General features: G+C 42.3%; 1 protein-coding gene across 1 annotated transcript; it reads left to right on the top strand.

Annotated features, from left to right (window-relative positions):
• The first annotated feature begins 1,065 nt into the window (after nt 1-1,065).
• LOC126992180 (abnormal spindle-like microcephaly-associated protein homolog) lies at nt 1,066-9,051 on the top strand. The gene has a single exon (XM_050850841.1). The coding sequence runs from the start codon at nt 1,794-1,796 to the stop codon at nt 5,949-5,951; it is 4,158 nt and encodes a 1,385-aa protein (XP_050706798.1). The 5' UTR covers nt 1,066-1,793; the 3' UTR covers nt 5,952-9,051.
• Nucleotides 9,052-23,993: the final 14,942 nt, after the last annotated feature.

Genomic DNA, 23,993 nt, shown 5'->3' with positions numbered 1-23,993 from the left:
CTTGGTTTAATCATGCTTGTTATCGTGGTGCTAAAGATAGAGAGGCAGCTCACAAAAGGTACCAGAGCACTCCTGCTAACCATGATCTTTATATTTCTGCCCGGAACCGTGCCAAATCTATTCTTCAACTTACTAAAAGCTCTTTTATAAATAGAAAATGTCAAAACCTAGCTTTTTCTAATTCTTTCCGTGACTTCTGGCACCTAGCCAAAAACTTCTCGCCCAATTTCACTTTTTCCTCTTTCCCTCCTCTCCTTAACTCTGACGGCAGCACCACCGTCTCATCTATCTTGAAGGCTGAAATCTTCGCTCAAACTTTTTGTAAGAACTCCACCCTAGACGATTCTGGGCATATTCCTCCTACTCATCCCCCCTCTGACTCCTTTATGCCTGTTATTAAGATTCTTCATAATGATGTTTTCTATGCCGTCTCTGGCCTCAACTCTCAGAAGGCTTATGGACCTGATGGAGTGCCTCCTATTGTACTTAAAAACTGCGTTTCCGTGCTGATACCCTGCCTGGTCAAACTCTTTCGTTTCACATATCAACATTTACCTTTCCTTCCTGCTGGTAGTCCGTATATATATATATATATATATATATATATATATATATATATATATATATATATATATATATATATATATATATATATATATATATATATATATATATATAGTATTGATTGTATGGTGATTTTTAGATCATAAGTCACGTAAGTATCCCTCAGCTGAACAAATTTTTTCCAAGTATTTCGATATCATTTGCAAGGGAATGCTATTATGATACTCTCATAATGGGACCCTTACTTATAAATTCTGATCCTCAAGTGGTGGTTGGACGATGCGTTGTGCTGTGTTTGTTCTAATGGCTTCAAGACAACCACTGGCATAAGTGTTTTGTGTTCACCTCAGAAAGTCGAGTGTGTGTGTGTGTGTGTGTGTGTGTGTGTGTGTGAGAGAGAGAGAGAGAGAGAGAGAGAGAGAGAGAGAGAGAGAGAGAGAGAGAGAGAGAGAGAGAGAGAGAGAGAGAGAGAGAGAGAGAGAGAGAGAGAGAGAGAGAGAATGTGTTACCTTTGCAGTAGATATGGCCTGAAGTTGTAGTATCAGTGAGGCATGTTATCAATTATTATTTTTATTAACTGACTGTCACAGCTCGCAGTTAACCTTTTTAGAGTCCTGAATGATTCATATATTTTTGATGAGTGATTTTCCTTTTTATCTTTATAAACCTATCTCACATAAGCGATACCCGCTGTTGTATGACTGCCTGAGGCATCAATCAGCAAATAATTATTTTTTGTACAGTAACTTAATGCTATTTTTTATTTTTTATATCCTTATAGCTATATACAACTTTTTTACGTTTCTTGTCCTGGGTTGATTCATGTCAGCTCTAGGTTCAATTGAAGCTATTTCCTTTGACACATGTTGCCATGCATGAAAATTAGCATGCTTGCTTTATTGAGTTGTCTGTATGAATCTTTTCCTAGAGCTTTACTGCAACCTTTACTATGTCTGTGCTACTGTATGTGCTTATTGCCTTCTTTCCTACCCCATATTCCCTCTATGATATGAATATATAAGATTTGAAAAATATATTATGAATAATTGATGTATTTGATCTCAACGTAAACTATATCGTAACTGTTGAATAATTAACATTAAATACAAGACAATGAAAAGAATACATAAGAATCAAGACTCATACTTTATAGGAACTGACGAATATATTGTTCTCTCAAGTCAGTGTCCCTTGCATTTATTATCCTGACAAATAAACATATTCTTATTATGGTCCTTCAATATATACAGATTGATGGCAAGGAGCAAATGGAAGAAACAGCCCTGTTAGCTGAACCTGAAGGTCAAGGTAACAGTCAAGAAGAAGAGGAAAACATCTCGTATAAGGTTAAGGGGGTCGCGGAAGCTGAGAATATTCAGTTATCTGTTTGTTCAGACGAGATTGATATTCAGAGAGCTGCAACGTTGATTCAAGCTTTATTTAGAGGATTCAAAACTAGAAAATTCCTTCAGGATTTAACTTTTAAGAAAGTTAAAAAGGAAGTGACAAGAAACTTCGATTATCCTGAAATAATAAAGGCGACAACAGTAATACAGTCAGCATACAGAGGTTTCAGAGTAAGAAAATATCTTAAGACTGTAAATTTGAGTATCACCGATACCCAAATGAAAAATGAAACTGAAAAAGCTGCAGTAGTGATTCAATCATTATACAGAGGATACCAAACAAGAAAAAAACTCAAACGTCCAGAATTTTGGAAGTCTAAATCAACTGAATACGATTTTGATTATCCCGGTGTTCACGAAGCTGCTGTTTTGATCCAAGCTTTGTTTAGAGGCTTTATGACTAGGAAGGAACTTCAGACTTCAAAATTACATGAATCAAACCCAAACATTGATATGAATGACCTTCAACATCAAAACGCGGCAGTGGTAATTCAATCAACTTATCGAGGTTACAAAGCAAGAAAGATTATTAGTGGCTCAAACCTAATAGAAACTCAACTGCTTGATCTTTATATAAATAACCCTAAGATTGTCCATGCAGTGATAAAAATACAGGCAGCATATCGAGGTTTTAAAGTGAGAAAAAAAGTAAAATATTCAAAACTGAAGCCGGGTCTCGCAGGAGATATTGACTTAAATGATCCGGAAGTTCAAAAAGCTGCAACGGTTCTTCAGTCATCGTATCGAGGATTCAAAACAAGGAAGGCAATTCAGAATCCTCAATCAGTGAAAAATGCGTCGAAAGATACTGATGATACCAACAGCCGAGATTCAGATGCCCAACTTGAAGATGAAATAATAAATTTGGACGATCAGGAGGTTCAGAACGCAGCTACACATATACAGTCCGGCCTTAAAAACACTGATTTTAATGATCCTATATATCAGAGAGCTGCAACAGTTATACAAGCATTGTATCGAGGATTTAAAGCAAGAAAAAAACTGAAAGCGTCAGATATAGATTACGCAGCTGACGTGGATAATATTGAACTTCAAAACGCGGCAGTTGTGATTCAGTCATTATTTCGAGGGTTCAGAGCGAGGAATAAGATTATAAATTCAAATGCTGTCGACACTGTAGCCGAGGAGGAAATGCATCATGAGGATCTTGAGCTGAAGAACGCAGCAATTATGATCCAATCAATGTTTAGAGGCTTCATTGTAAGGAAAAAAATGAAGGATTTCGAATCAAAAGGATGCCAACTAGAAGCGGAAGGCGACATGAACGACCCTGTAGTTCAAAAGGCTGCCATAGTGATCCAGTCAAGTTATCGAGGGTTCAAAACAAGAAAGACTATTAAGGGTTCTAATACAGATAAAGCCAGTCCCGGAAATGAAATCGACTTGAATGATCCCGAAGTTCAAAAGGCGGCAACAGTGATTCAGTCATCTTATCGTGGGTTCAAAACTAGAAAGGATATTAAGGGTTCTAATTCAGATGAGGCCAATCCTGAAAATGAAATCGATTTGAATGACCCCGAAGTTCAAAAGGCAGCAACAGTGATTCAGTCAAGTTATCGAGGGTTCAAAACAAGGAAGAATATTAAGGGTTCTAATTCAGATGAGGCCAATCCTGAAAATGAAATCGACTTGAATGACCCCGAAGTTCAAAAGGCAGCAACAATGATTCAGTCAAGTTATCGAGGGTTCAAAACAAGGAAGAATATTAAGGGTTCTAATTCAGATGACGCCAGTCCTGAAAATGAAATCGACTTGAATGACCCCGAAGTTCAAAAGGCAGCAACAATGATTCAGTCAAGTTATCGAGGGTTCAAAACAAGGAAGAATATTAAGGGTTCTAATTCAGATGAGGCCAATCCTGAAAACGAAATCGATTTGAATGACCCCGAAGTTCAAAAGGCAGCAACAATGATTCAGTCAAGTTATCGAGGGTTCAAAACAAGGAAGAATATTAAGGGTTCTAATTCAGATGACGCCAGTCCTGAAAATGAAATCGACTTGAATGACCCCGAAGTTCAAAAGGCAGCAACAATGATTCAGTCAAGTTATCGAGGGTTCAAAACAAGGAAGAATATTAAGGGTTCTAATTCAGATGAAGACAGTCCTGAAAAGGATATTGACTTGAATGATCCTGAAGTTCAAAAGGCAGCAACAGTGATTCAGTCAAGTTATCGAGGGTTCAAAACAAGGAAGAATATCAAGGGTTCTCATTCAAATGAAGCCAGTCCTGAAAATGATATTGACTTGAAGGATCCCGAGGTTCAAAAGGCGGCAACAGTGATTCAGTCATCGTATCGAGGGTTTAAAACAAGGAAGAATATTAAGGGTACTGATCCAGATAAAGCTATTCCTGAAAATGAAATCGACTTGAATGATCCTGAAGTGCAGAAGGCAGCAACAATGATTCAGTCAAGTTATCGAGGGTTCAAAACAAGGAAGAATATTAAGGGTTCTAATTCAGATGAAGCCAATCCTGAAAATGATATCGACTTGAATGACCCCGAAGTTCAAAAGGCGGCAACAATGATTCAGTCAAGTTATCGAGGGTTCAAAACAAGGAAGAATATTAAGGGTTCTAATTCAGATGAAGATAATCTTGAAAATGATATCGACTTGAATGACCCCGAAGTTCAAAAGGCGGCAACAATGATTCAGTCAAGTTATCGAGGGTTCAAAACAAGGAAGAATATTCAGGGTTCTAATTCAGATGAAGCCAATCCTGAAAATGATATCGACTTGAATGACCCCGAAGTTCAAAAGGCAGCAACAATGATTCAGTCAAGTTATCGAGGGTTCAAAACAAGGAAGAATATTCAGGGTTCTAATTCAGATGAAGCCAATCCTGAAAATGAAATCGACTTGAATGACCCCGAAGTTCAAAAGGCAGCAACAATGATTCAGTCAAGTTATCGAGGGTTCAAAACAAGGAAGAATATTAAGGGTTCTAATTCAGATGAAGCCAGTCCTGAAAATGAAATCAACTTGAATGACCCCGAAGTTCAAAAGGCAGCAACAGTGATTCAGTCATTTTATCGAGGGTTCAAAACAAGGAAGAATATTAAGGATTCTAATTCAGATGAAGCCACTCCTGAAAATGAAATCGACTTGAATGATCCTGAAGTTCAAAAGGCGGCAACGGTGATTCAGTCAAGTTATCGAGGGTTCAAAACAAGGAAAACTGTTCAGAGTTCTAATTCAGAAGAAGCCAGTCCTGAAACTGATATCGACTTGAATGATCCCGAAGTTCAAAAGGCAGCAACAGTGATTCAGTCATCATATCGAGGGTTCAAAACAAGGAAGAATATTAAGGGTTCTAATTCAAATGCAGCCTGTCCTGAAAATGAAATCGACTTGAATGATCCCGAAGTTCAAAAGGCGGCAACAATGATTCAGTCAAGTTATCGAGGGTTCAAAACTAGAAAGAATATCAAGGGTTCTACTTCAGATGAAGCCAGTCCTGAAAATGAAATCGACTTGAATGACCCCGAAGTACAAAAGGCGGCAACAGTGATTCAGTCATCTTATCGAGGGTTCAAAACAAGGAAAACTGTTCTGATTTCTAATTCAGATGAAGCCAGTCCTGAAAATGAAATCGATTTGAATGATCCTGAAGTGCAAAAAGCGGCAACCGTGATTCAGTCATCATATCGAGGGTTCAAAACAAGAAGGAATATTAAGGTTTTAAATTCTGATAAAGAAAGTCCTGAAAATGAAATCGACTTGAATGATCCCGAAGTTCAGAAAGCGGCAACGGTGATTCAGTTATCTTATCGAGGCTTCAAAACAAGGAAGAATAATCAGGGTTCTAATTCAGATGAAACCAGTCACAACAGTGAGATTGACTTGAATGATCCCGAGGTGCAGAAGGCGGCAACGATGATTCAGTCATCTTATCGAGGGTTCAAAACGAGGAAGAATATTAATTGTTTTGATTCCGATGAAGCCAACCCTGAAAATTAAATTGACTTGAATGATCCCGAAGTTCAAAAGGCGGCAACGGTGATTCAGTCATCTTATCGAGGGTTCAAAACAAGGAAGACTATTAAGGGTCCTGATCCAGATAAAGCTATTTTTGGAAATGAAATCGATTTGAATGATCCTGAATTACAGAAGGCGGCAACGGTGATTCAGTCATCTTATCGAGGCTTCAAAACAAGGAAGAATAATTAGGGTTTTAATTCAGATGAAACCAGCCATGACAATGAGACTGCCTTCAATGATCCCGAAGTGCAGAAGGCAGCAACGGTGATGCAGTCATATTATCGAGGGTTCAAAACTAGGAAGAATATTTTAAAAGTTTTGATCCAGATGAAGCCAGTCCTGGAAATGAAATCGATTTAAATGATCCCGAAGTTCAGAAGTCGGCAGCAGTGATCCAGTCATCTTATCGAGGGTTCAAAACGAGGAAGAATATTCAGGCTTATAATTCAGATGAATCCAGTCCTGAAAATGAAATCGACTTGAATTAACCCTAAGTTCGGAACGTGGCAATGGTGATTTAATCAATAATATTTATAAAGGTTTCATAATATGGAAAAATCAAAGTTTGAACCTCAGTGAAACTCCCAATAATTTGAATTTGTCTTGATCATAGCAATTTTCAAAAGGCTACAACACTAATACAAGTACTATAAGGAGGATTCATAACTAAAAAAAAACTAAAAACTAAAAACATCTTAGTATACCCAATAAATAAATTATTTATTAGGTCTCGAGGGACACAGAGCGGATAAAATAATGGAGGACTTTCTAAACTAAGTATTTGCTAGCACTGTTTAGTCTGATACCTCAGTGAGAATGAAATGGGAATGTAGTACCTCTCATTTGCTTCTTAAAATGGGATGCAAATGGAGTACTATAATATTTCTCATATATAATTCGGTATAATTGTGTAGATATGTAACTATATAATGTACTGATTATTTTTACTCAATTTTATGCTAAACACAGCCATTTTGATGTAAACCTGGTATCCCAATGTCTTCTCACCTTCTTTGGGATATTATGCAAAGGTAAGTGAAATTAAACTACTTTAGTCGGTTCACCGGGAGGAGGCAGGCCTAAACCTTCAAAAATGGATTCCTGGACTTGGTATAATTTTGCGGGGTAACGGTACTGCGCGCTCATTGGTCAATCCTTAACTTGTTCTAACATGTATAAAATTGACTTAGTATTCCTATCATAATCCTTTTTGGCTGCAAGGTAACAGATTGCACTTAGAAAAACTAACGCAATAAGATCTTTATTGATAACTGTGCGCTTTTTGAACTATTATAAATAAATCTGAAACGACATTCACAACAAAACTAAGTCGGAACTCCACGTAAACGGATAATATCCAGCGACGGAAGCGACTATTAAGGCTAGACTTGTTTTAATACTTTTTACCACTACAAAGTGCTAAGCTGCAGTCTACACAGTGTCATTCGTTAACTCATTTATTGTAAGATTTCTTGGTACATTTTTAGTCCTGACTTAGTCATAATGTGTAGTGATGCCAAGTAGTCATAACGTAAACAATGGCCTAAGGCAAGAACCTTCTCTTTTCTTTCATCGTGCTATCATTAATCCTGCAATTTATTTCCATTATTTGTGCTAATAAACTAATAAATAGCCATAAGAAAGAGCGATTTTAAGAATAACTACATTTAGATACTAACAGTATTAATTTTAAGAGGCAGCAGAGAGCGAGAGATAGTAGGCTATGTCACGGCAAACGAAATTTACCGTAGGTTGGATCTAGTAAACAACAGCCAATGAGCGCCGCAGAGATCGTCACCTAAGCAATGATGCCAAGTCTGCGAGTCCATCCCTGAAAGGTCAGGCTCTCCAGCTCCCGTGGAACTGACTATAGGGATATGTAACCATTCTTTTGATTTATCTAAGCCTATGTATCTACTGCGTTGCGTTTGTTTCGTCTTTTAGACGGTCTCCTTGGAAAAAAAAAATCGTGTATGGTGATGCTATAATTTTGTTCACCATATGCCAATATTTCTAAATTTCTAGCACGCTACCTTAAAAAATGTCTTCACAACGGCCCTTTAATGGGTTGGCATTAATATAAAGGTCAGGTCAAGGGTGTGGCGTGACTGCATGAACCTATCATACAAACTCCTGTCACATATTTTGTTGTATTTTATATTTTATTTTATACTTTAGAAAATATTATTCTACGTCTAGTGATTATGTCACTCTGTAGGAGGGAGTCAAACTTAGTGACGGTGTGACGAATGGGAATGGAGTTCTGCGCGCGCTGAAGAGGCTGAACAGAGCTTTTTATGTAAATATAAAATGCATCACTTCCTCCAACATGCCTAAGTGTCTAAGAACGTACAAAGATAACGTGGAATTCTCTGAGGAAAAAACAGTAAAATGATGCATGGTGTGTAGATGTGGCTGCTTATGCTGATATTGGCTGGCAAAAGTTTTCAACATAATTTTTTTTTTAAGAAGCATTGCTTACTTTTCCAGAATTCTCAGAATTAATAAGTGTCATAGCCTCATAGGTGACATGAACGATGCATAACAAAAATGTAGATTTAAACTCGTTTATCACAAAATTTTTATCATGGTTTACTTAAAACTTATGCTACAAATATTTATCATTCATTTTCAAATTTTCAGAATTTTATTTTATCATTCCCTGAATAAAGTCGATGCATATCATCTGTATTATTCGATTCGTTACATTACAGTCATTATTACAAACAACATTCAATTACAAAAAAAATAAAATTCAAGTTTTGTATTCCGATCCAAATAACATAAGCTCAGCAACTACCAGGAATAATTTGTTTAAATTTTCATACACACTCTACATTATATGGTGCTATAAGTGGATGCATGGTTTTGATAATTGCAGCATATTCTTTTCCTGAATGATTTTCATTGCGGGTGTTTTTATATTTTCATACACTTACGGACACATAAAGCATTGAAAAGTTGTGCAAGATCTTCAAGATAACCTCATTTGACGAAATTAAGAATTCTACCTTTGATAGGAATCATGCTCCTATCTCCATTATTTTAGCAGTAGACCCGCTTATCGACAAAAAAATATATTGAAAAGTTGACTGATGATTTGAATAAAATTCAGTCTTGGTGTTCTCAATGGGTCATGAAACTGAATCCAAGCAAAACTTAGGAATTAATTGTGAGCCATTCTAGCAGTCTCTTCCTTCACCATCCTAATTTACTTGTCGATGGAGTCCACATTGACTCTATAGATCATATCAAGCTTTAGGGAGTTATACTGGACTCAGAACTTACTTTTGAACTACAATTTAGAAATATGTCCAGCTTACGTTCATCAAAACTAGGTAATCTCCGTAAATCTGAGAAGATTTATGAGGATGATAACATTCTTCAGAATTGTTTCTTCACTTTTATTCTGCCCCATTTTGTGTACTACTTCTTTGCTGTCTGGATCTCTGTTGCTGACTCGCATTTGAAACTGCTTGATCCTGCTTTTAATTCTATTAAGTTTCTTTTTATCTAATTTGAGTTTGGATATTGGGCATCGTAGGGTTGTTGGTGCTCTCTCAATGTTTTATAAAATTGTAAATGATTCTTCTCATCCTCTTCATAAGTTCTTGCCAAACCTTTGTCAACCAACCAGAATCACTAGGAGTTCTTCCATGTATTCCATGGCGTTTGAAATTGGCCGATGCTCCACATCACAATTTTCTGAATGTACGTATCTTTCGTGCAGTATGTAGACTTTGGAAGAGTCTGCCTTCGGAGATTGTTACTTCTTCCACTATTGAAACATTTTAAAAGTTGGTTAACGTTTTTCTTTTGCAGTCGCGTTAAGTCCTTTCTTTCCTTTTTTTCTAGCTGTGTCTCAACCTGCCCTGACACCTCCTGGTGCTATAATTGCAAATTTATTCGTTGTAGCTCCTGGCATAGTCATTTATAATAATAATGATATTAATAGTAATAATATTGGTACATTATTGCCCAGAAACAGTTAGACATACAAGGTTTAAGCTGTAAACACAAAGACTAAGTCCCGCCCACAAAAACTGGATGAAATCGCGAAGACTCAGACTATGTATATATAACCAGAGATGTTCTATTTATACAGTGTATGATCACATCTAAAGTTCATAGGTGGGGCTTGGACTTTTCAAGCACAACGACTTAATCCCATATGTTGGACTGTTCATGGGTCACCAATAGTCCAATACCAACATTTGTTCTAGATTTTTTCGTCTCTAAAAGACTGTACCTGGTCTATACAAGGGTTTAGATAAATCATTAGCATTGTTACATTATTTGAATGAAATAAGGTAGTATTTTGCCTCAGTCTTTTTATAGAAGGAAATGAGAAGTATTATATTTCCATCTATTTCATTCCGAGAGGCCGGATACTGTGCGGCCCTGTGCTAAACTTTTGCTTAGGAAATCTCCCATTCAAGTATCATTGGTAGATATCAATGTAAGAACAGAAATCAGTTGCACATAAAAAAAAAAAACTATTATTAAATCCAGAGTTACAGAGACCTGCAACAATGAAATCAGGAGTACTTTCGTGGTTTTAGAATAAGAATAGACCTGTTGACATCTACGAAAACTGAACCGAAGATAGAACATAAATTTATTGAGCTTTAAGTCCATATAAAGCTGCAACAATGACAGTCACCATATCGCGGTAGCCATGCAAGTAAGGAATTCCAGGATTTGATGTTTAATGAATCTAAAGTCGAACATGAATCTGAGTGCAAGAGCACAGTGCTTGAAGATCGGAGGTTTCCGAAAGGTGGCAAACTGTTTCTTCTTGGATCAGCTTTACAAGATCCTACTCGTTTCGCCAGAAAATCCCTGCTATATTATCCCCGAATCGAAATAGTAGAGAAACTCAGAGACTCCCAATACCAGAATTTATCATAATGGCTTTACCAAACTACAATCCCGGAGGAGTGGACCTATGGAAACCAAGCCCGGAACACATGCGTAGCTTATTTTTTGTTGCTAAAGGATTTGTCCCTCCGCGGAGGGATTATGGGTATTTGTCGGTGACGGCCCATGAAGAGGATGCCGACAGACCGACTCAGTCTGTCGACGAGGACTGGCGTTTCTCTGACGTACGTAGCCTGGCAAGGTACCTGTATTTATACACTTGGTTCGAATAAATACATGTGTTGTGATACTTATCTTGGACCTCCGAAAACATAAATTCTGTTTTAACACAAAATAATGGTATAACTATTTTATGTTAGTATGTGGTTAGGTACCACACCACAAAGGATGCTGGAATTTTGATTGCTATATTTCCAAGGATCTCTTACTGGAAAGAAAGTTTAGCAAAATATTTACTAACTAATTATGTATTTTGCATGTCAGTGAGTCCATAGATAGATGTATAAATTGTGGTAAAAATGACCATAAGTAATGTTTTAAAATGATAGCTATGTTCAGCCACGGCCAAGGGGTGCATAATGCGAATAAGATGCAACCAGTCAGTCAGTCAGTCCTCAGTCCGCACAATTTGTGACCACACTGAAGATCAACTCTTTAACAAACTTTCACACAAGATAGGTGTAAAGTTAAGATAAGCTCAGCTTCTTCAATCCACTGTTTTCATGTTTCTGTTATGCGCTTTACGGTGAGGAAATATTTATTTTAGATATAGAATTTGCAACCTAATAATATTGCTCTCTTGACAATGATGTTTTTTTTTTTATTAATGTATGAAGCTTACACTTCTATATTTTTTTTTCTTCAAAAATTGAGTTGTTTCTGAATTGTAGTAAAAGTAGTTACCATTTTGATGTACATTCCATCAAACAACTGAAAATGCTTGAAAATTTCTCTGTTAACAAGTTACATGACCAATTGTACGAAGTATGCTGACTCTCAGTAAGACTTTTCTTTATTTCAAATAGGATTTCCTGATTTTAACTTGTTCTCTGAAGGTTCAAGAAATTCCTTTCTTTTATCCATTTCTTTGTCATTTTGCATGGAAAACTCGACTGTACTTATATTCTTAAATGTTTAGTATGTATTTTTGTAATTCATATATACCACCGTTGAATATCCAATAGCTATTAAAGAAGAAGGCACTTATAAATTTGTTTCTCATATCCACATATCCTGATAATCATTATAACATTGATTCAATTTTTTTCCCTATAAACACAGAGGCATATTTTACATTTATAGCACACTTGTTTGTTCCCTCTGCGGTCACACATTACACCTCCAGGAAGTGTCTGTAGGAGATACTGTTTCAGGATGTAATTTTCTTTGTTTGAACGGAAAGTTCCCGGCGCACCCTTCACATAGCCGCTCGTTGGCCGTTATTCCCTAGAGACCCTTTGTCCCACTATGATAAAGGAAAGATGCCCTCCGCTCTCAAGCGCTGTTTTACCTGTGGGTGTTGCCAAGCCCCTCAGTACTTCAAGACTAGCAAAGGGCCAAGCGAGTCCTGCCGTTTCTGCATCAAGGTAAGTCAGGATGAAAGTAGAATCACGCAACTGGAAGCGACAATACACACGTTGACACGGGACATTAAAATTTTGACAGTGTCGACACCCAGCGTGTCGCAGGTGTTCCTCCTCCCCTCCTCGTGGGAGTTTCTCGTCCCCTCCTTCCTCCCACCCTCCCTGACCCCTTGTTTCCTGCCACCTCGCCCGCCGCACCTGCCTGCACCCCGAACTCACCTCCCGCTCCTTCACATCCAGCAGCACAGAACGCTTCCCTCCTCTCACCCGCCTCCCCCTCCTCGTTAGTGCCCTCGTCCCCCACTTCCTCCCCCTCTCGCGTCTCCCCCTTTCGTTCCTCTCCCCTTTCCTCCTCCTTTTCCCCTTCAGTCTAGCCCAACCAACGGAAGGGTGCAGACGTGTGGCTGTCTGCTCGAGCAGCAGTTCATCACTGCCAACCCGGCTCTCCATACAGCCCTTCAGGCTTAGGTTTAGAGTAATAAAGTTAGGTGTCCATACTCCCCCGTTGTCAGCTTTGCCAGTCATTTCCTTCTCCCTTTAGGGACCAGGGTACTTGTCCCTGGTCCAACTATCGGGCCACCCTCTCTTGTTAAAGTCTACGGAGTGCCGCGCAGGGAGCCTGCGGGTGAGCACACCGTCCGGCCTCCCTAGAGCACATTAAAGGTTAGCCAGATACCCAGTATACCCTCCAATTATTCCTCCCCTTTGCGTTCCACTCCTCCCCTGAAGGGGAGGAGTGTACCCTTTGGCCGAGCGCCAACCCTCTCCTCCCCCCAGTAGGGGGGGAGGAGCACCGGAATGACCTCCCCCACCTGAACGACCACCACCGCCTGAACGACTACGCACACCCGACCGACCACCACCACCCACCACCACCACCCCGCTCGTTGACCCGCTTCGCGCAAAGTTTCTGATTATTCACTATGACGACGTCAAACTTTTAAGTTTGAATGGTTTTATCATCTAAAAAGTGATTGACGGCCAGGCAGGCGCAGTCAGTAATGTTAAGAAACTTGCCAGTGGAGATCTGCTCGTAGAAACATTCCTCCCCTCACAAGTGCGTGACTTGATGAAGCTTCGGATGTTTCACTGCTACAAGGTTGCTGTCTCGATTCCGGTGAACATGAATTCGTGTAAGGGTGTTGCCACCCATCCCGATTTCATTGACATGGAAGTGGATGGCATCCTTGAGCAGATGAAGGATCAAGGCGTAATTGAAGACCGCCACGTAACTCGTCTTGTCAGCAACACGAGGATTAAGACCGCCACTGTTGTTTTCACTTTTGCCGGCTCTGCTCTCCCTCAGAAAGTAGAAGTTGGCTACGAGAAGAAAGAATGTAGACCGTACATCCCCAACCCCCTTCGTTGTATTACTAAGGATTTCAGAGGCTGTGCGGCCTCGTTTTTTGGGAATAATATCGTAACGAACAATCGTATCGGTACGAGATTTTGCGACAGTGTATTTCACACACTGCCTTAATTTTTAAGGGTATCGCCAACCGCCACAAGTAGAGAATAAAGGCACTTGTCCCTATACCAAGAGGGTAAAGTCATCAGTGTCAGGCAAAGATACGAACACAACTACCAGAGGCTCCGCCCACCTTGTTCCTCTTCCCTCCATCTCCCGCCTCCTCCCTTCTCCCTCAATCTCTCTCTCTCTCTCTCTCTCTCTGGAAGATACATACATACTCGAGAATGATTTTTTTTTTCAATTAAGGCATGCTTGATGTGATACTGGGACTTTAATTTTGAGCATAGTGATACACATCTGGGCCGTGGACGTAATGACATGTGAGAGTAGGGTGAGGTGGTAAATGATGACTACCATGATTGATGGTAGAACGATTGCTCGCTTGTATTTGTTTCTCTCTCGTTTGTTTTTTGTTGTTTTCCTTTTTGCTACCTTTCTTCGTCACCTGACTTTGACTCGCGGCACCAGTCGTCAAGTGTACCAGAGAGAAGATAAAATGGCCACTAAGATACAGCACTGTCCCAGAAATGCGTTTGTCGCCAATATAAACCCATAAGCCTCATCCCTCATCCCCACCTCATCCACACACTTTAGTACACTTTCAAACATACTTCACCTTCATGCAATTCTTCCCGTTACCATACTTTCTTCAGCTCTCAATAAATTAAATTAACCACACCACATTTGGCGATAAATAGAGGCATACTTTTTTTATCAGGTAGGTACTATGCTATACAATGGCCTACGAAAACGTACACCATAAACCACCAAACCACTACGCTACCAATAGTTACGGAGGTAATTAGGCTATGTAAGTAACACGTTACCCTACTCTCAACTTTATTTAAAGGATGCCTATCAGTATTAGAAAGAGTATATAACGCCACTACAATTAATGCATGCCTTTCATTCATTATAGTTACGAAGCTACATGAGAGAGAGAGAGAGAGAGAGAGAGAGAGAGAGAGAGAGAGAGAGAGAGAGAGAGAGAGAGAGAGATTGAGGGAGAAGGGAGGAGGCGGGAGATGGAGGGAAGAGGAACAAGGTGGGCGGAGCCTCTGGTAGTTGTGTTCGTATCTTTGCCTGACACTGATGACTTTACCCTCTTGGTATAGGGACAAGTGCCTTTATTCTCTACTTGTGGCGGTTGGCGATACCCTTCAAAATTAAGGCAGTGTGTGAAATACACTGTCGCAAAATCTCGTACCGATACGATTGTTCGTTACGATATTATTCCCAAAAAACGAGGCCGCACAGCCTCTGAAATCCTTAGTAAGTGTCAGCTGTTTGGCCACCATGGAAGCGCTTGTCGTTCTCCAAAGCTTTTCTGTGCCAGATGCGCCGGAGAGGGTCACAAGGTCGAGGAATGCGTATCTCTGACTGAAAAGTGCCGTAACTGTGAGGGTGCTCACTCCACCACCTCGCGGGACTGCCCCGCTTGGAAGGTGGAGAAAGAGGTCTGCACAGTTAAGGCAACTGATGGCATTTCTTACTTCGATGCAAGGAAGAAGGTGAAGCACCGAATGTTTCCTTCGCATCGGTGGTAAATGCCAAGCCCGAGATGCATTCTGTGTCAGTCCAAACTGAGCCGACTCCGCCATCTCTACCCCACTCTACCCCCACACCTGCTTCTCTCACAGTAAACACTGCTGCCACCACCACAAACTCAACACCCAACACTAGCTCTGTCTCTACTACCACTGCTACTGATGCCTCTACTACTATTACTACTGCCACCACTACCACTACTACTGTTACTACTACTGCCAACACTGCTAACTACTCTAATGCTGTCACCAGTCCTTCTGTCAAGCCGAAGGACGACAAGCGTGATTGCATTAACCTCACCACCCTCCAAAAAACTCGTGCTGCTGTCAACCCTGAGCCCGCGGGGGAGCGGCGTGGGCGAGACACTGCCTCCTCCCGAGGCAGGTCTACCTCACGCTCCCTCTTCTCGAGCTCCAGAGAGCTCGTGATAAATGAGCCCATGGAGGTCTCCACTGGTAATGACCAGAAGAGGTCCTCTGGCAGCCGCTCTCCCGGCGATGGGAAGCGGCGACGTAAGAAACCTAAGAACACCGGCCAACCCCGCTCCTCTTAAACCATGGCTTTCACGGTACTTCAGTGGAATTGTAGAAGTTTGCGGAATAAAGAACACAATTTAGCACTGTTAATTCACTTACACAGGCCGTCCGTTATTTGTCTACAGGAGACGAGACTTGGAGATCAACCTGATCCCCAAGCTCTTAAACACTACCACTCGTATAGAAGACACGTAGGTCACGGCGTTGCCGTGTACACCCACAAGACACTGCCACAAATATAAGTGAATTTGAACTCTACTCTGGAAGCTGTCGCGTGCAGAGTAAAATTCAATGGCACGTATCTGGGTATTTATTCCCTGTACTGTCCACCTCATGGCCGCATTGATGATGGTGCACTCACTTCACTTTTTGACGAATTACCCCGTAAAAAAATAATTTTGGGCGATTTTAACGCACATCATTTTTTTTATTATTTTCTTTTTTTGTGTGCCTTTGAGCTGCCTCTTTTGTTGTAAAAAAAATATTATTGTTTTCTTTTTTTGTGCCCCCTTGAGCTGCCTCCTTTGTTGTAAAAAAAAAAAAAAAAAAAAAGTGGGGAAGTCTGAGGTGTGATGGTCGCGGAGAGCAAGTAGTTGACATCCTGCTCCACACAAACCTGTCTTCTAAAATCTAAACGACGGAAGTGCGACTCGTGTAGATGATCGGGCAGGCAACGCGTCCGCCATCGACCTGTCTATAGCCTCCCCGGGTATACACGCTGACTGTACCTGGGGTACTTTCGACGACTCCTTGGGAAGTGACCACCTACCAATCTGCATTTCTTATTCACGCGACATTGTCACACCACCTCCGCCACCTAAATTTATCTTTAAGAAAGCAGACTGGGAGTCCTTTTCAAGGATCGTTGATATTGATATATCCGGGGATGACATTGATGCTAAGGTCGATGGCGTGCAACACTTCATCTTACACGCCGCACGGGCTACTATTCCAACAACTTCAACAATTCACACAAAGCGGGCAGTCCCATGGTGGACACCAGATTGCCGAGAAGCACTCCGAGAACGCAATAGGCGATACAGGATCTTTAGTAAACAGCCCACTAATTCCAACTTCATAGCATACAAAGAGGCACGGGCTAAAGCAAGGAGACAAATTAGAACATGCAAACGCAACTCCTGGCGTAACTACGTATCCACAGTGAATCGCTTCACCCCGTCAGCCAGGTCTGGTCCATAGTACGCTGCCTCGACAACAAAAGACCATACAACCCCATCACCACCCTCTTCATAAACAATAGCACCATCGACGATCCTGTGGATATAGCTAACACCATGGCCAGGAGTTTTTCCAACTTTAGCAGCTCGGCCAACTATAACCCTGCCTTCCTACACCACAAGCAGGCGGCCGAGCAAAATAACATAGACTTTGCCACGGAAGACGTAAACTCTGACTACAACACCGAGTTTACGATGAATGAGCTTCTCCTTGCGCTAAAGACCTGTAAAGGCACCAGTCCCGGACCTTCCACGGTCGCGTACGGTATGATTCAGCATCTTGGCCAGGACAACCTGACCAAGCTGTTAGCATTGTACAATGAGCTCTGGACGTCTCGAACGTTTCCAAACTCATGGCACTTTGCGCACGTCATACCGATACCGAAGAGTTCTGGCCGCCTTACGGATCCCAGTTCGTTTCGTCCTATTGCTTTAACGGAGTGCTTATGTAAGGTCATGGAACGAATGGTAAATAAAAGGCTACTTTTTTTCTTAGAGTCAAAAAAATTGTTAAATGATCAACAGTGTGGCTTTCGAAAGTATCGAAGTACAATGGATCATTTAATGAATTTGGAGCAATGTATTTCAGAGGCAAGAAAGAATTCATGATAGGGGTGTTTCTCGACATCCACAAAGCCTTTGACATGACATGGCGACACGGAATTCTCATGAAGCTGCACGCTTACGGTTTAAGAGGAAACTTGCCTATTTTTGTTTGTAACTTTCTGAAGGACAGAACATTCTCTGTCAGGATGCCTAACAACGTAATCTCGGACGTATTCGTCGAGGAAAACGGGGTGCCAGGGCAGTGTTCTTAGTCCAACTTTATTTTGTATTATGATGAATGATATTCTGTCGACAACTCCCGTCCCCCGAAACCTTAAATACTCACTGTACGCCGACGACTGTGCGATATGGCACTCCTCGCCATACGCACAGTTCTCGGCCGGGCGGATGCAAGTTGCACTTGACTCCGTCCAGTACTGGGCCTCGCGGTGGGGTTTTAAGTTTTCAGTTCATAAATGTATCGGTGTTGTTTTTACTTTAAGTAACGTACCTGATTTGCGCTTAACTTTAAATAACCAGCCGATACAATTAAAAAATTCAGTTAAATTCTAGGTCTGCACTTTGATAGCAGACTCAGTTGGAAAATTCACATAAATAACTTGCTTGTTCGTTGTAGTAAAAAAATAAATATCCTCAAATATTTATGCGGCACCTCTTGGGGAGCAGACAGAAAATCTTTATTAAGGTGTACAAATCCCTGATTCGAACTCACATCGACTATGGCTCGCAGGTGTATGGTTCGGCATCCGACGCCACGCTGAGTCGGTTGGATGCGTTTCAGAATGAATGTTTGCGTAAGTGCCTTGGAGCCCTAAGATGTACACGCACAGCCCGGCTTGAGGTGGAGGCAAATGTTCCTCCCCTCCGTATCCGTCGAGAGCACTTGGTGCTCTCGTACGGGATTAAAACACTCCGGAAAACCAGCATTGGCAACGTGGCCTGCGCCCCACTGGTGCAATATAAGCACGGGCTCAAAGCACCGCGCTTCCCGGCTGTTACCCGTGGCTGTGGAGGCGGCGGAGGCGTCCCCTACACCTGCCGGCACGCCAGCCGGCGGGTTCCCCCCTGCGACGGGCCGTCGCTTTGACAAAGGCCCGTTCCCCCTATTTAGGGGGTAAATCCCATAAGAAGAAGCACCGCGCAGGCCACTTGCCGTGCGCCTCCACTGGCTGTGCCAGGAGCTAGGTGTGGATTTGAGTGACTGCGACAAACTGGTGACGTTAAATATAGCGCCATGGGAAACACCGAACATACACATAAATTGTGACATGCTACCACGACCTAAACCCATGACGCCGGAGGCGGAGGTCCACCAGCACTTCCGTGCCCTGCTCGCTAGTCACCAGAACTCCCACCACGTGTACACTGACGGCTCCAAGACGGATGAGTGTGTGGGTGCAAGTGTATGGTCGAGTGAATGTGCTTTCAGGTATCGGCTGCCGAACCATACATCTGTCTTCTCTTCAGAACTTTTCGCTATTGATAAAGCCATAGATTATGCTACTAATTCTCATCATAATTCAGTCATTATATTTTCAGACTCAATGTCAGCCCTTCAGGCCATTGAGTCCTTGCGAACAGACACAAATGAAATATTGGGTCGTATCATTAATAAACTCCACTCATGTCCCAAGTCCATCTCGCTGATCTGGGTGCCTGGTCACTGCAACATACACGGCAATGAGCAGGCAGACACCTTAGCTAAATCGGCTGTCGAACTCGAGGGGACCTGGGAAGTCCCTCGTGATCTTCAGTCGAGTCTCTCTCTTACGAAACATCAATACATCTTCTGTGGCAAAGTCAGTGGACCAACCTGGCTCTAAACACCGTCAAACCAATGCTAGGCGAGTGGGGCACTGCAAACCGCTCCACTCGCCGCGACGAAATCGTCCTGAGCCGGGTGCGCATGAACTGCACCCGGCTCACACACCTGACCCCTTACATCAAGAGAACATTTCCACTGATATGTCAGACTTGTGATGTTATACTGTCTATCCGTCACCTCATCTTGCACTGCAGTATATTTACCCGTGAACGCAATCCACTGGTAAACTACTGCAGAGCGAGGGATATTCCCATCACCTTGGACGCAGTTCTTGGTGACGGAAATCCCGAGGTGACCGACATATTGATGCTTTTCTTAAGAGAGACCCGCTTGATCGACGAGATGTGACGACATTACTTTTTTGGGGGGTTCTACTTTATCACTATATATGAAATATATACATAACATCATGGTAATGCTACATATATCTTATGTAAACAATGTACTATTACTGTTGTGGTCCACGTGATAACCTACAGGTGATACATATAAAATTGATATATTTGTTATCTCATTTTTACATGCGATGTTGGTCTATTGCTGGGCCACACAGCCCTGTGTGTGTGTGTGTGTGTGTGTGTGTGTGTGTGTGTGTGTGTGTGTGTGTGAATGTGGTTTTCCCTGTGTCCCCGCCCACCCCTACTTAGCTAGCCTCGGATAGGTCCCCTTAAATGTATTTGTTCTATTTTATTTTTTTCCTATTTTCTTTTATTTATATATATATATTTTTTTTTGGTAAGCTATGTGGATGAGGTGAATGAATGACTATGAATGATGATGATGACAGAAAAGATTAAAAATAAAACTACAAACCTCAAAAAAATAATAAATATGGCCTAATAGCCCAGCCAGGGCTGATGCCCCCCCTCCCCCCCCCCAAAAAAAAAATCCCCTTCAGCCGTCTCTCCCTGGTCTCCCTCTCATTCTCTCTCTCCTTTTCCACCCTCGCCTCTCCTTCCCCCTCCTCCACAGCCGCTACCTCCCCCGCCTCCCCCACAGCCCCTCCTCCTCCCCCTCTTCTCTCCCTTTCTGTCCCTCTTCTCTCCCTACCTCCCCCTCTTCCTCCACCTCCCCCCACCCCCTCCGCCGCCTCCTCCTCCTCCTCTCACCTTCCCCCTCCTCTTTCTCCTCCTCCTCCTCCCCTGTTGCCGCCCCTACCTCCCCCACCCCTCCGCCGCCTCCTCCTCCTCCTCCTCTCACCTTCCCCCTCCTCTTTCTCCTCCTCCTCCCCTGTTGCCGCCCCTACCTCCCCCTCCCCACCCTTTCCTCCTGTATCAGCTCCCCTTCCTTCTACTGGCGCCGTTTCTCAGAGAAAGTCCTGGTGGTGGGAGGCAGTCCAGTCAGGCTCACTGGCAGGTACTTTTGTTCAAGGGATTAGGAGAATAGGCTTAGTGTGTGCTTTCCCGGGGCAGGTATACACAGGGCCGGATTATCCTATACGCCAAGTACGCCATGGCGTAGGGCCCCCAGCACTGATGGGTCCACAAAACCTGATGGACCCGACCCATAATTGGGCCTCCACATAATGGAAATCCCGGAAATGCCTGTAGCCTCAGGGAGATCAGTATGCTTCGTTGGACTGTTGATAGAAAAAAAAATAGTAAATAGATAAAATAAAATAGCCAAAACTTGTTTGTGTTGGCAACACAAGTCAACAGTGCTTGCAATTTCTTTGAACTTCTGCATGAATTATATGCATATTCAGTTGGATCAACAAAGCGCTGGAATTTACTAACAAAGTGATTGTCATCTAATGAAAATGGTAGAATTCTAACCCTAAAAACATTATCTTCCACACGTTGGCATTTCCATTCTGAATCAGTGAAAGCACTACACTTAAACTATTCTAGTATCTGTGGTGTGTTAAATGAAATTGCAGACAATGAGGAACTAAAAGGAGATGCTCGACTTGCTGCATCAGTTTTTGCAGAGAAAATGTGCCTTCTTGAAAATGCATTTTATGTGTGTTCTGTGGAACAAGATCCTCTAGCGCTTTCAGAAAGCTAGTACTCTTCTCCAAAGCACAAATATTGATATCAACATGGCTGTATCATTGTTTCTATCACTTGAAAGTTTTATTGCTGAGCTTCGTGGTCAATTTGATGAACTGGAGAATGATGCAAAAAATCTCGTGGAAAATGTTCAGCAAGTATATGTATCGGAAAAGGTACGGAAGAGAAGACGGCGGCGTCAAGCTGATGATTCTGCTGAACCTGATGCAGATCTTCAAGATGCACAAAAATTCCGTGAACAGAGTTTTGTTGTCATCATTGACAAGTTACTTGTAAGTTTACAGTAGCTCAACGTCGCCAGGCTTATATCACAAGATATCTGACGACTTTGCCCTTAACAATTGTTGTCATTGAGGGAGAATGATACTACTGCACAGCTGAGAGTTGATGTATCCAGCCAGCTTGGTGAAAAAATACATCAATGACATGGACCTCCACTGCGAGGATGAATTTGCAACATTCTCAGAATTTGTAATCAATTTGAAGTTGGATCGTGAGCCTCATTTCCTGTTAAAATACTTAAGGAAGAATCCAGTTGTAGAGTCGAAATTTGCCAATGTTTCAACTGCTCTGCGATTGTTCTTAACATTACCAGTCACAGTCTGCAAAGGTGAACGTTCAGTTTCCAAACTGTCTTTGATCAAAAACAAATTTCGTTCAACAATGACTCAAAAAAGACTGAATGCTTTGTCTGTTATGTCAATTGAAAATGATGTCACCTCCTCAATGACATTTGAAACCATCACTGAACAGTTTTCACAAGAGAAATCAAGAAAACGGGCATTGGTGTAGCTGCTATAGTTACCTATATGTACATAAGTATGGTATGTTGTATGCTGCTAATATGTATAGAATATAAAGAAAATAAAGATGACAATCTGTATTAAGTATACTGTATCATTAATTCATTCTGATGTTTCAATAAAATATGAAATTGTCCAGATCTTGCCTAATTTATTCAATGGGGGGCCCAAAACTGTGGGTGGCGTAGCGCCCAATGCAAGCTTAATCCGGGCCTGGGTATAAAGCACGTATCTGACAGGATTGAGGAAATTTTAGCAGGGGAGGGGACACAGCCTATTGTCTTCTGCAGTTTCGGTGGTAATGATATCGGTAGAGTGGGAAGCGAAGATATATTTAGGCGCTTTAGGTAGTCCGTGAAGGACAGCGCCCAGGCGTAGTTAGGTGGAGGGGACGCCAGATCAAGTCTCTCGTTAGGCCTGGTATCCCTCAGCTTCCCTGGGTGCGTGGCGAGATAAAAACTAGAGTGGCTTTTACATTTAATTGCCTCCTCAACACCCACACACACGGGAGAAGTATAGTATTCCCGGTGTAGCATCGCCCAGCGTCAACAGAGTCCCGGTTGGAGAGGGCCAGGGGCCACTGGCAGGGTGGTGACGCGGCGGCGAGACGGTGTCGTGACGTCGGAGTTGGAAGGGCCCTGGGGCCACAAGTAGGATGGAGATGAGGCAGCGAGATGAAGCCACGACGTCCGATGAGGAGAAGAGCAATGACGGGGGCAGCAGACTGGCAGGGCTCGTGTCAGCCACAACCCCGCTCGGCGGTGAGCAGAATGGGAGGCCGGTAAAGGTGTTAACGTCGGCTGTGTCCCAGGGTAGTCTCCCCCACACCTCCACGCCGGTCCTCCACATCACATTCCTTCGAACCCTTGGAGGTATGGAGCAGGGTTCGAAGCGCGTTACCGCGGCCTTTGAGAGGATTGGCAGGGCTCGAAGTGCACCTTGCTGAGGTGAAACAAGGGTAAATAAGTAGTCTTCCCTCACACATCCCCCCTAACAAGACTCGATGCAGGGAATCGAGATAAGCTGAAGGGAAGACTAAACCCCGACCAAGAAAACCAAACCCAACAGAACAACGAAATTTGAGCAAAATAACTTTATCCAACACCACCAATAACGAAAACCTAGTACGACCCGGAAAAGGACAAACAAATATATACCCCAACGATTATTCTGATCTACTTAAAAGGTCACCACCGATATTATTCTCCCCAGCAATATGAACTACCCTAAATCTATACCCTTGAAGGCAAAGGGCCCAACGGAGGAGTCTGTCGTTACCCCCCTTGAAATGTGTTAGGTATACTAGAGGCTTGTGGTCTACCTCCAGCACAAACTCTTTACCTCGAAGGTAGTAATCGAAGTGTCTGATGCCAAAACCAACGGCCAAACACTCCCTCTCAATCGTGGAGTACCGTCGTTCCCGATCCAATAGTTTCCGGCTGCCATAAGCCACCGGGTGAGGGCAGTCTTGGTGGAACTGCAGCAAGACAGCTCCCAAAGCCTGGTTTGAAGCATCCGTCCGTAGCACAAAAGGGTGAGTCTGGTCCGGCAACCTCA

The sequence above is a fragment of the Eriocheir sinensis genome, unplaced genomic scaffold, assembly GCF_024679095.1.
Source record: "Eriocheir sinensis breed Jianghai 21 unplaced genomic scaffold, ASM2467909v1 Scaffold412, whole genome shotgun sequence".
In the NCBI taxonomy this organism is placed as follows: domain Eukaryota; kingdom Metazoa; phylum Arthropoda; class Malacostraca; order Decapoda; family Varunidae; genus Eriocheir; species Eriocheir sinensis.
The sequence above is the reverse complement of the archived record's forward strand: the minus strand, read 5'-3'. Positions and strand labels throughout refer to the sequence as shown.

What these genes read in the sequence shown, in the direction of transcription:
- LOC126992180 (XM_050850841.1), top strand. Translation starts at nt 1,794, where the DNA reads ATGGTCCTTCAATATATACAGATTGATGGCAAGGAGCAAATGGAAGAA.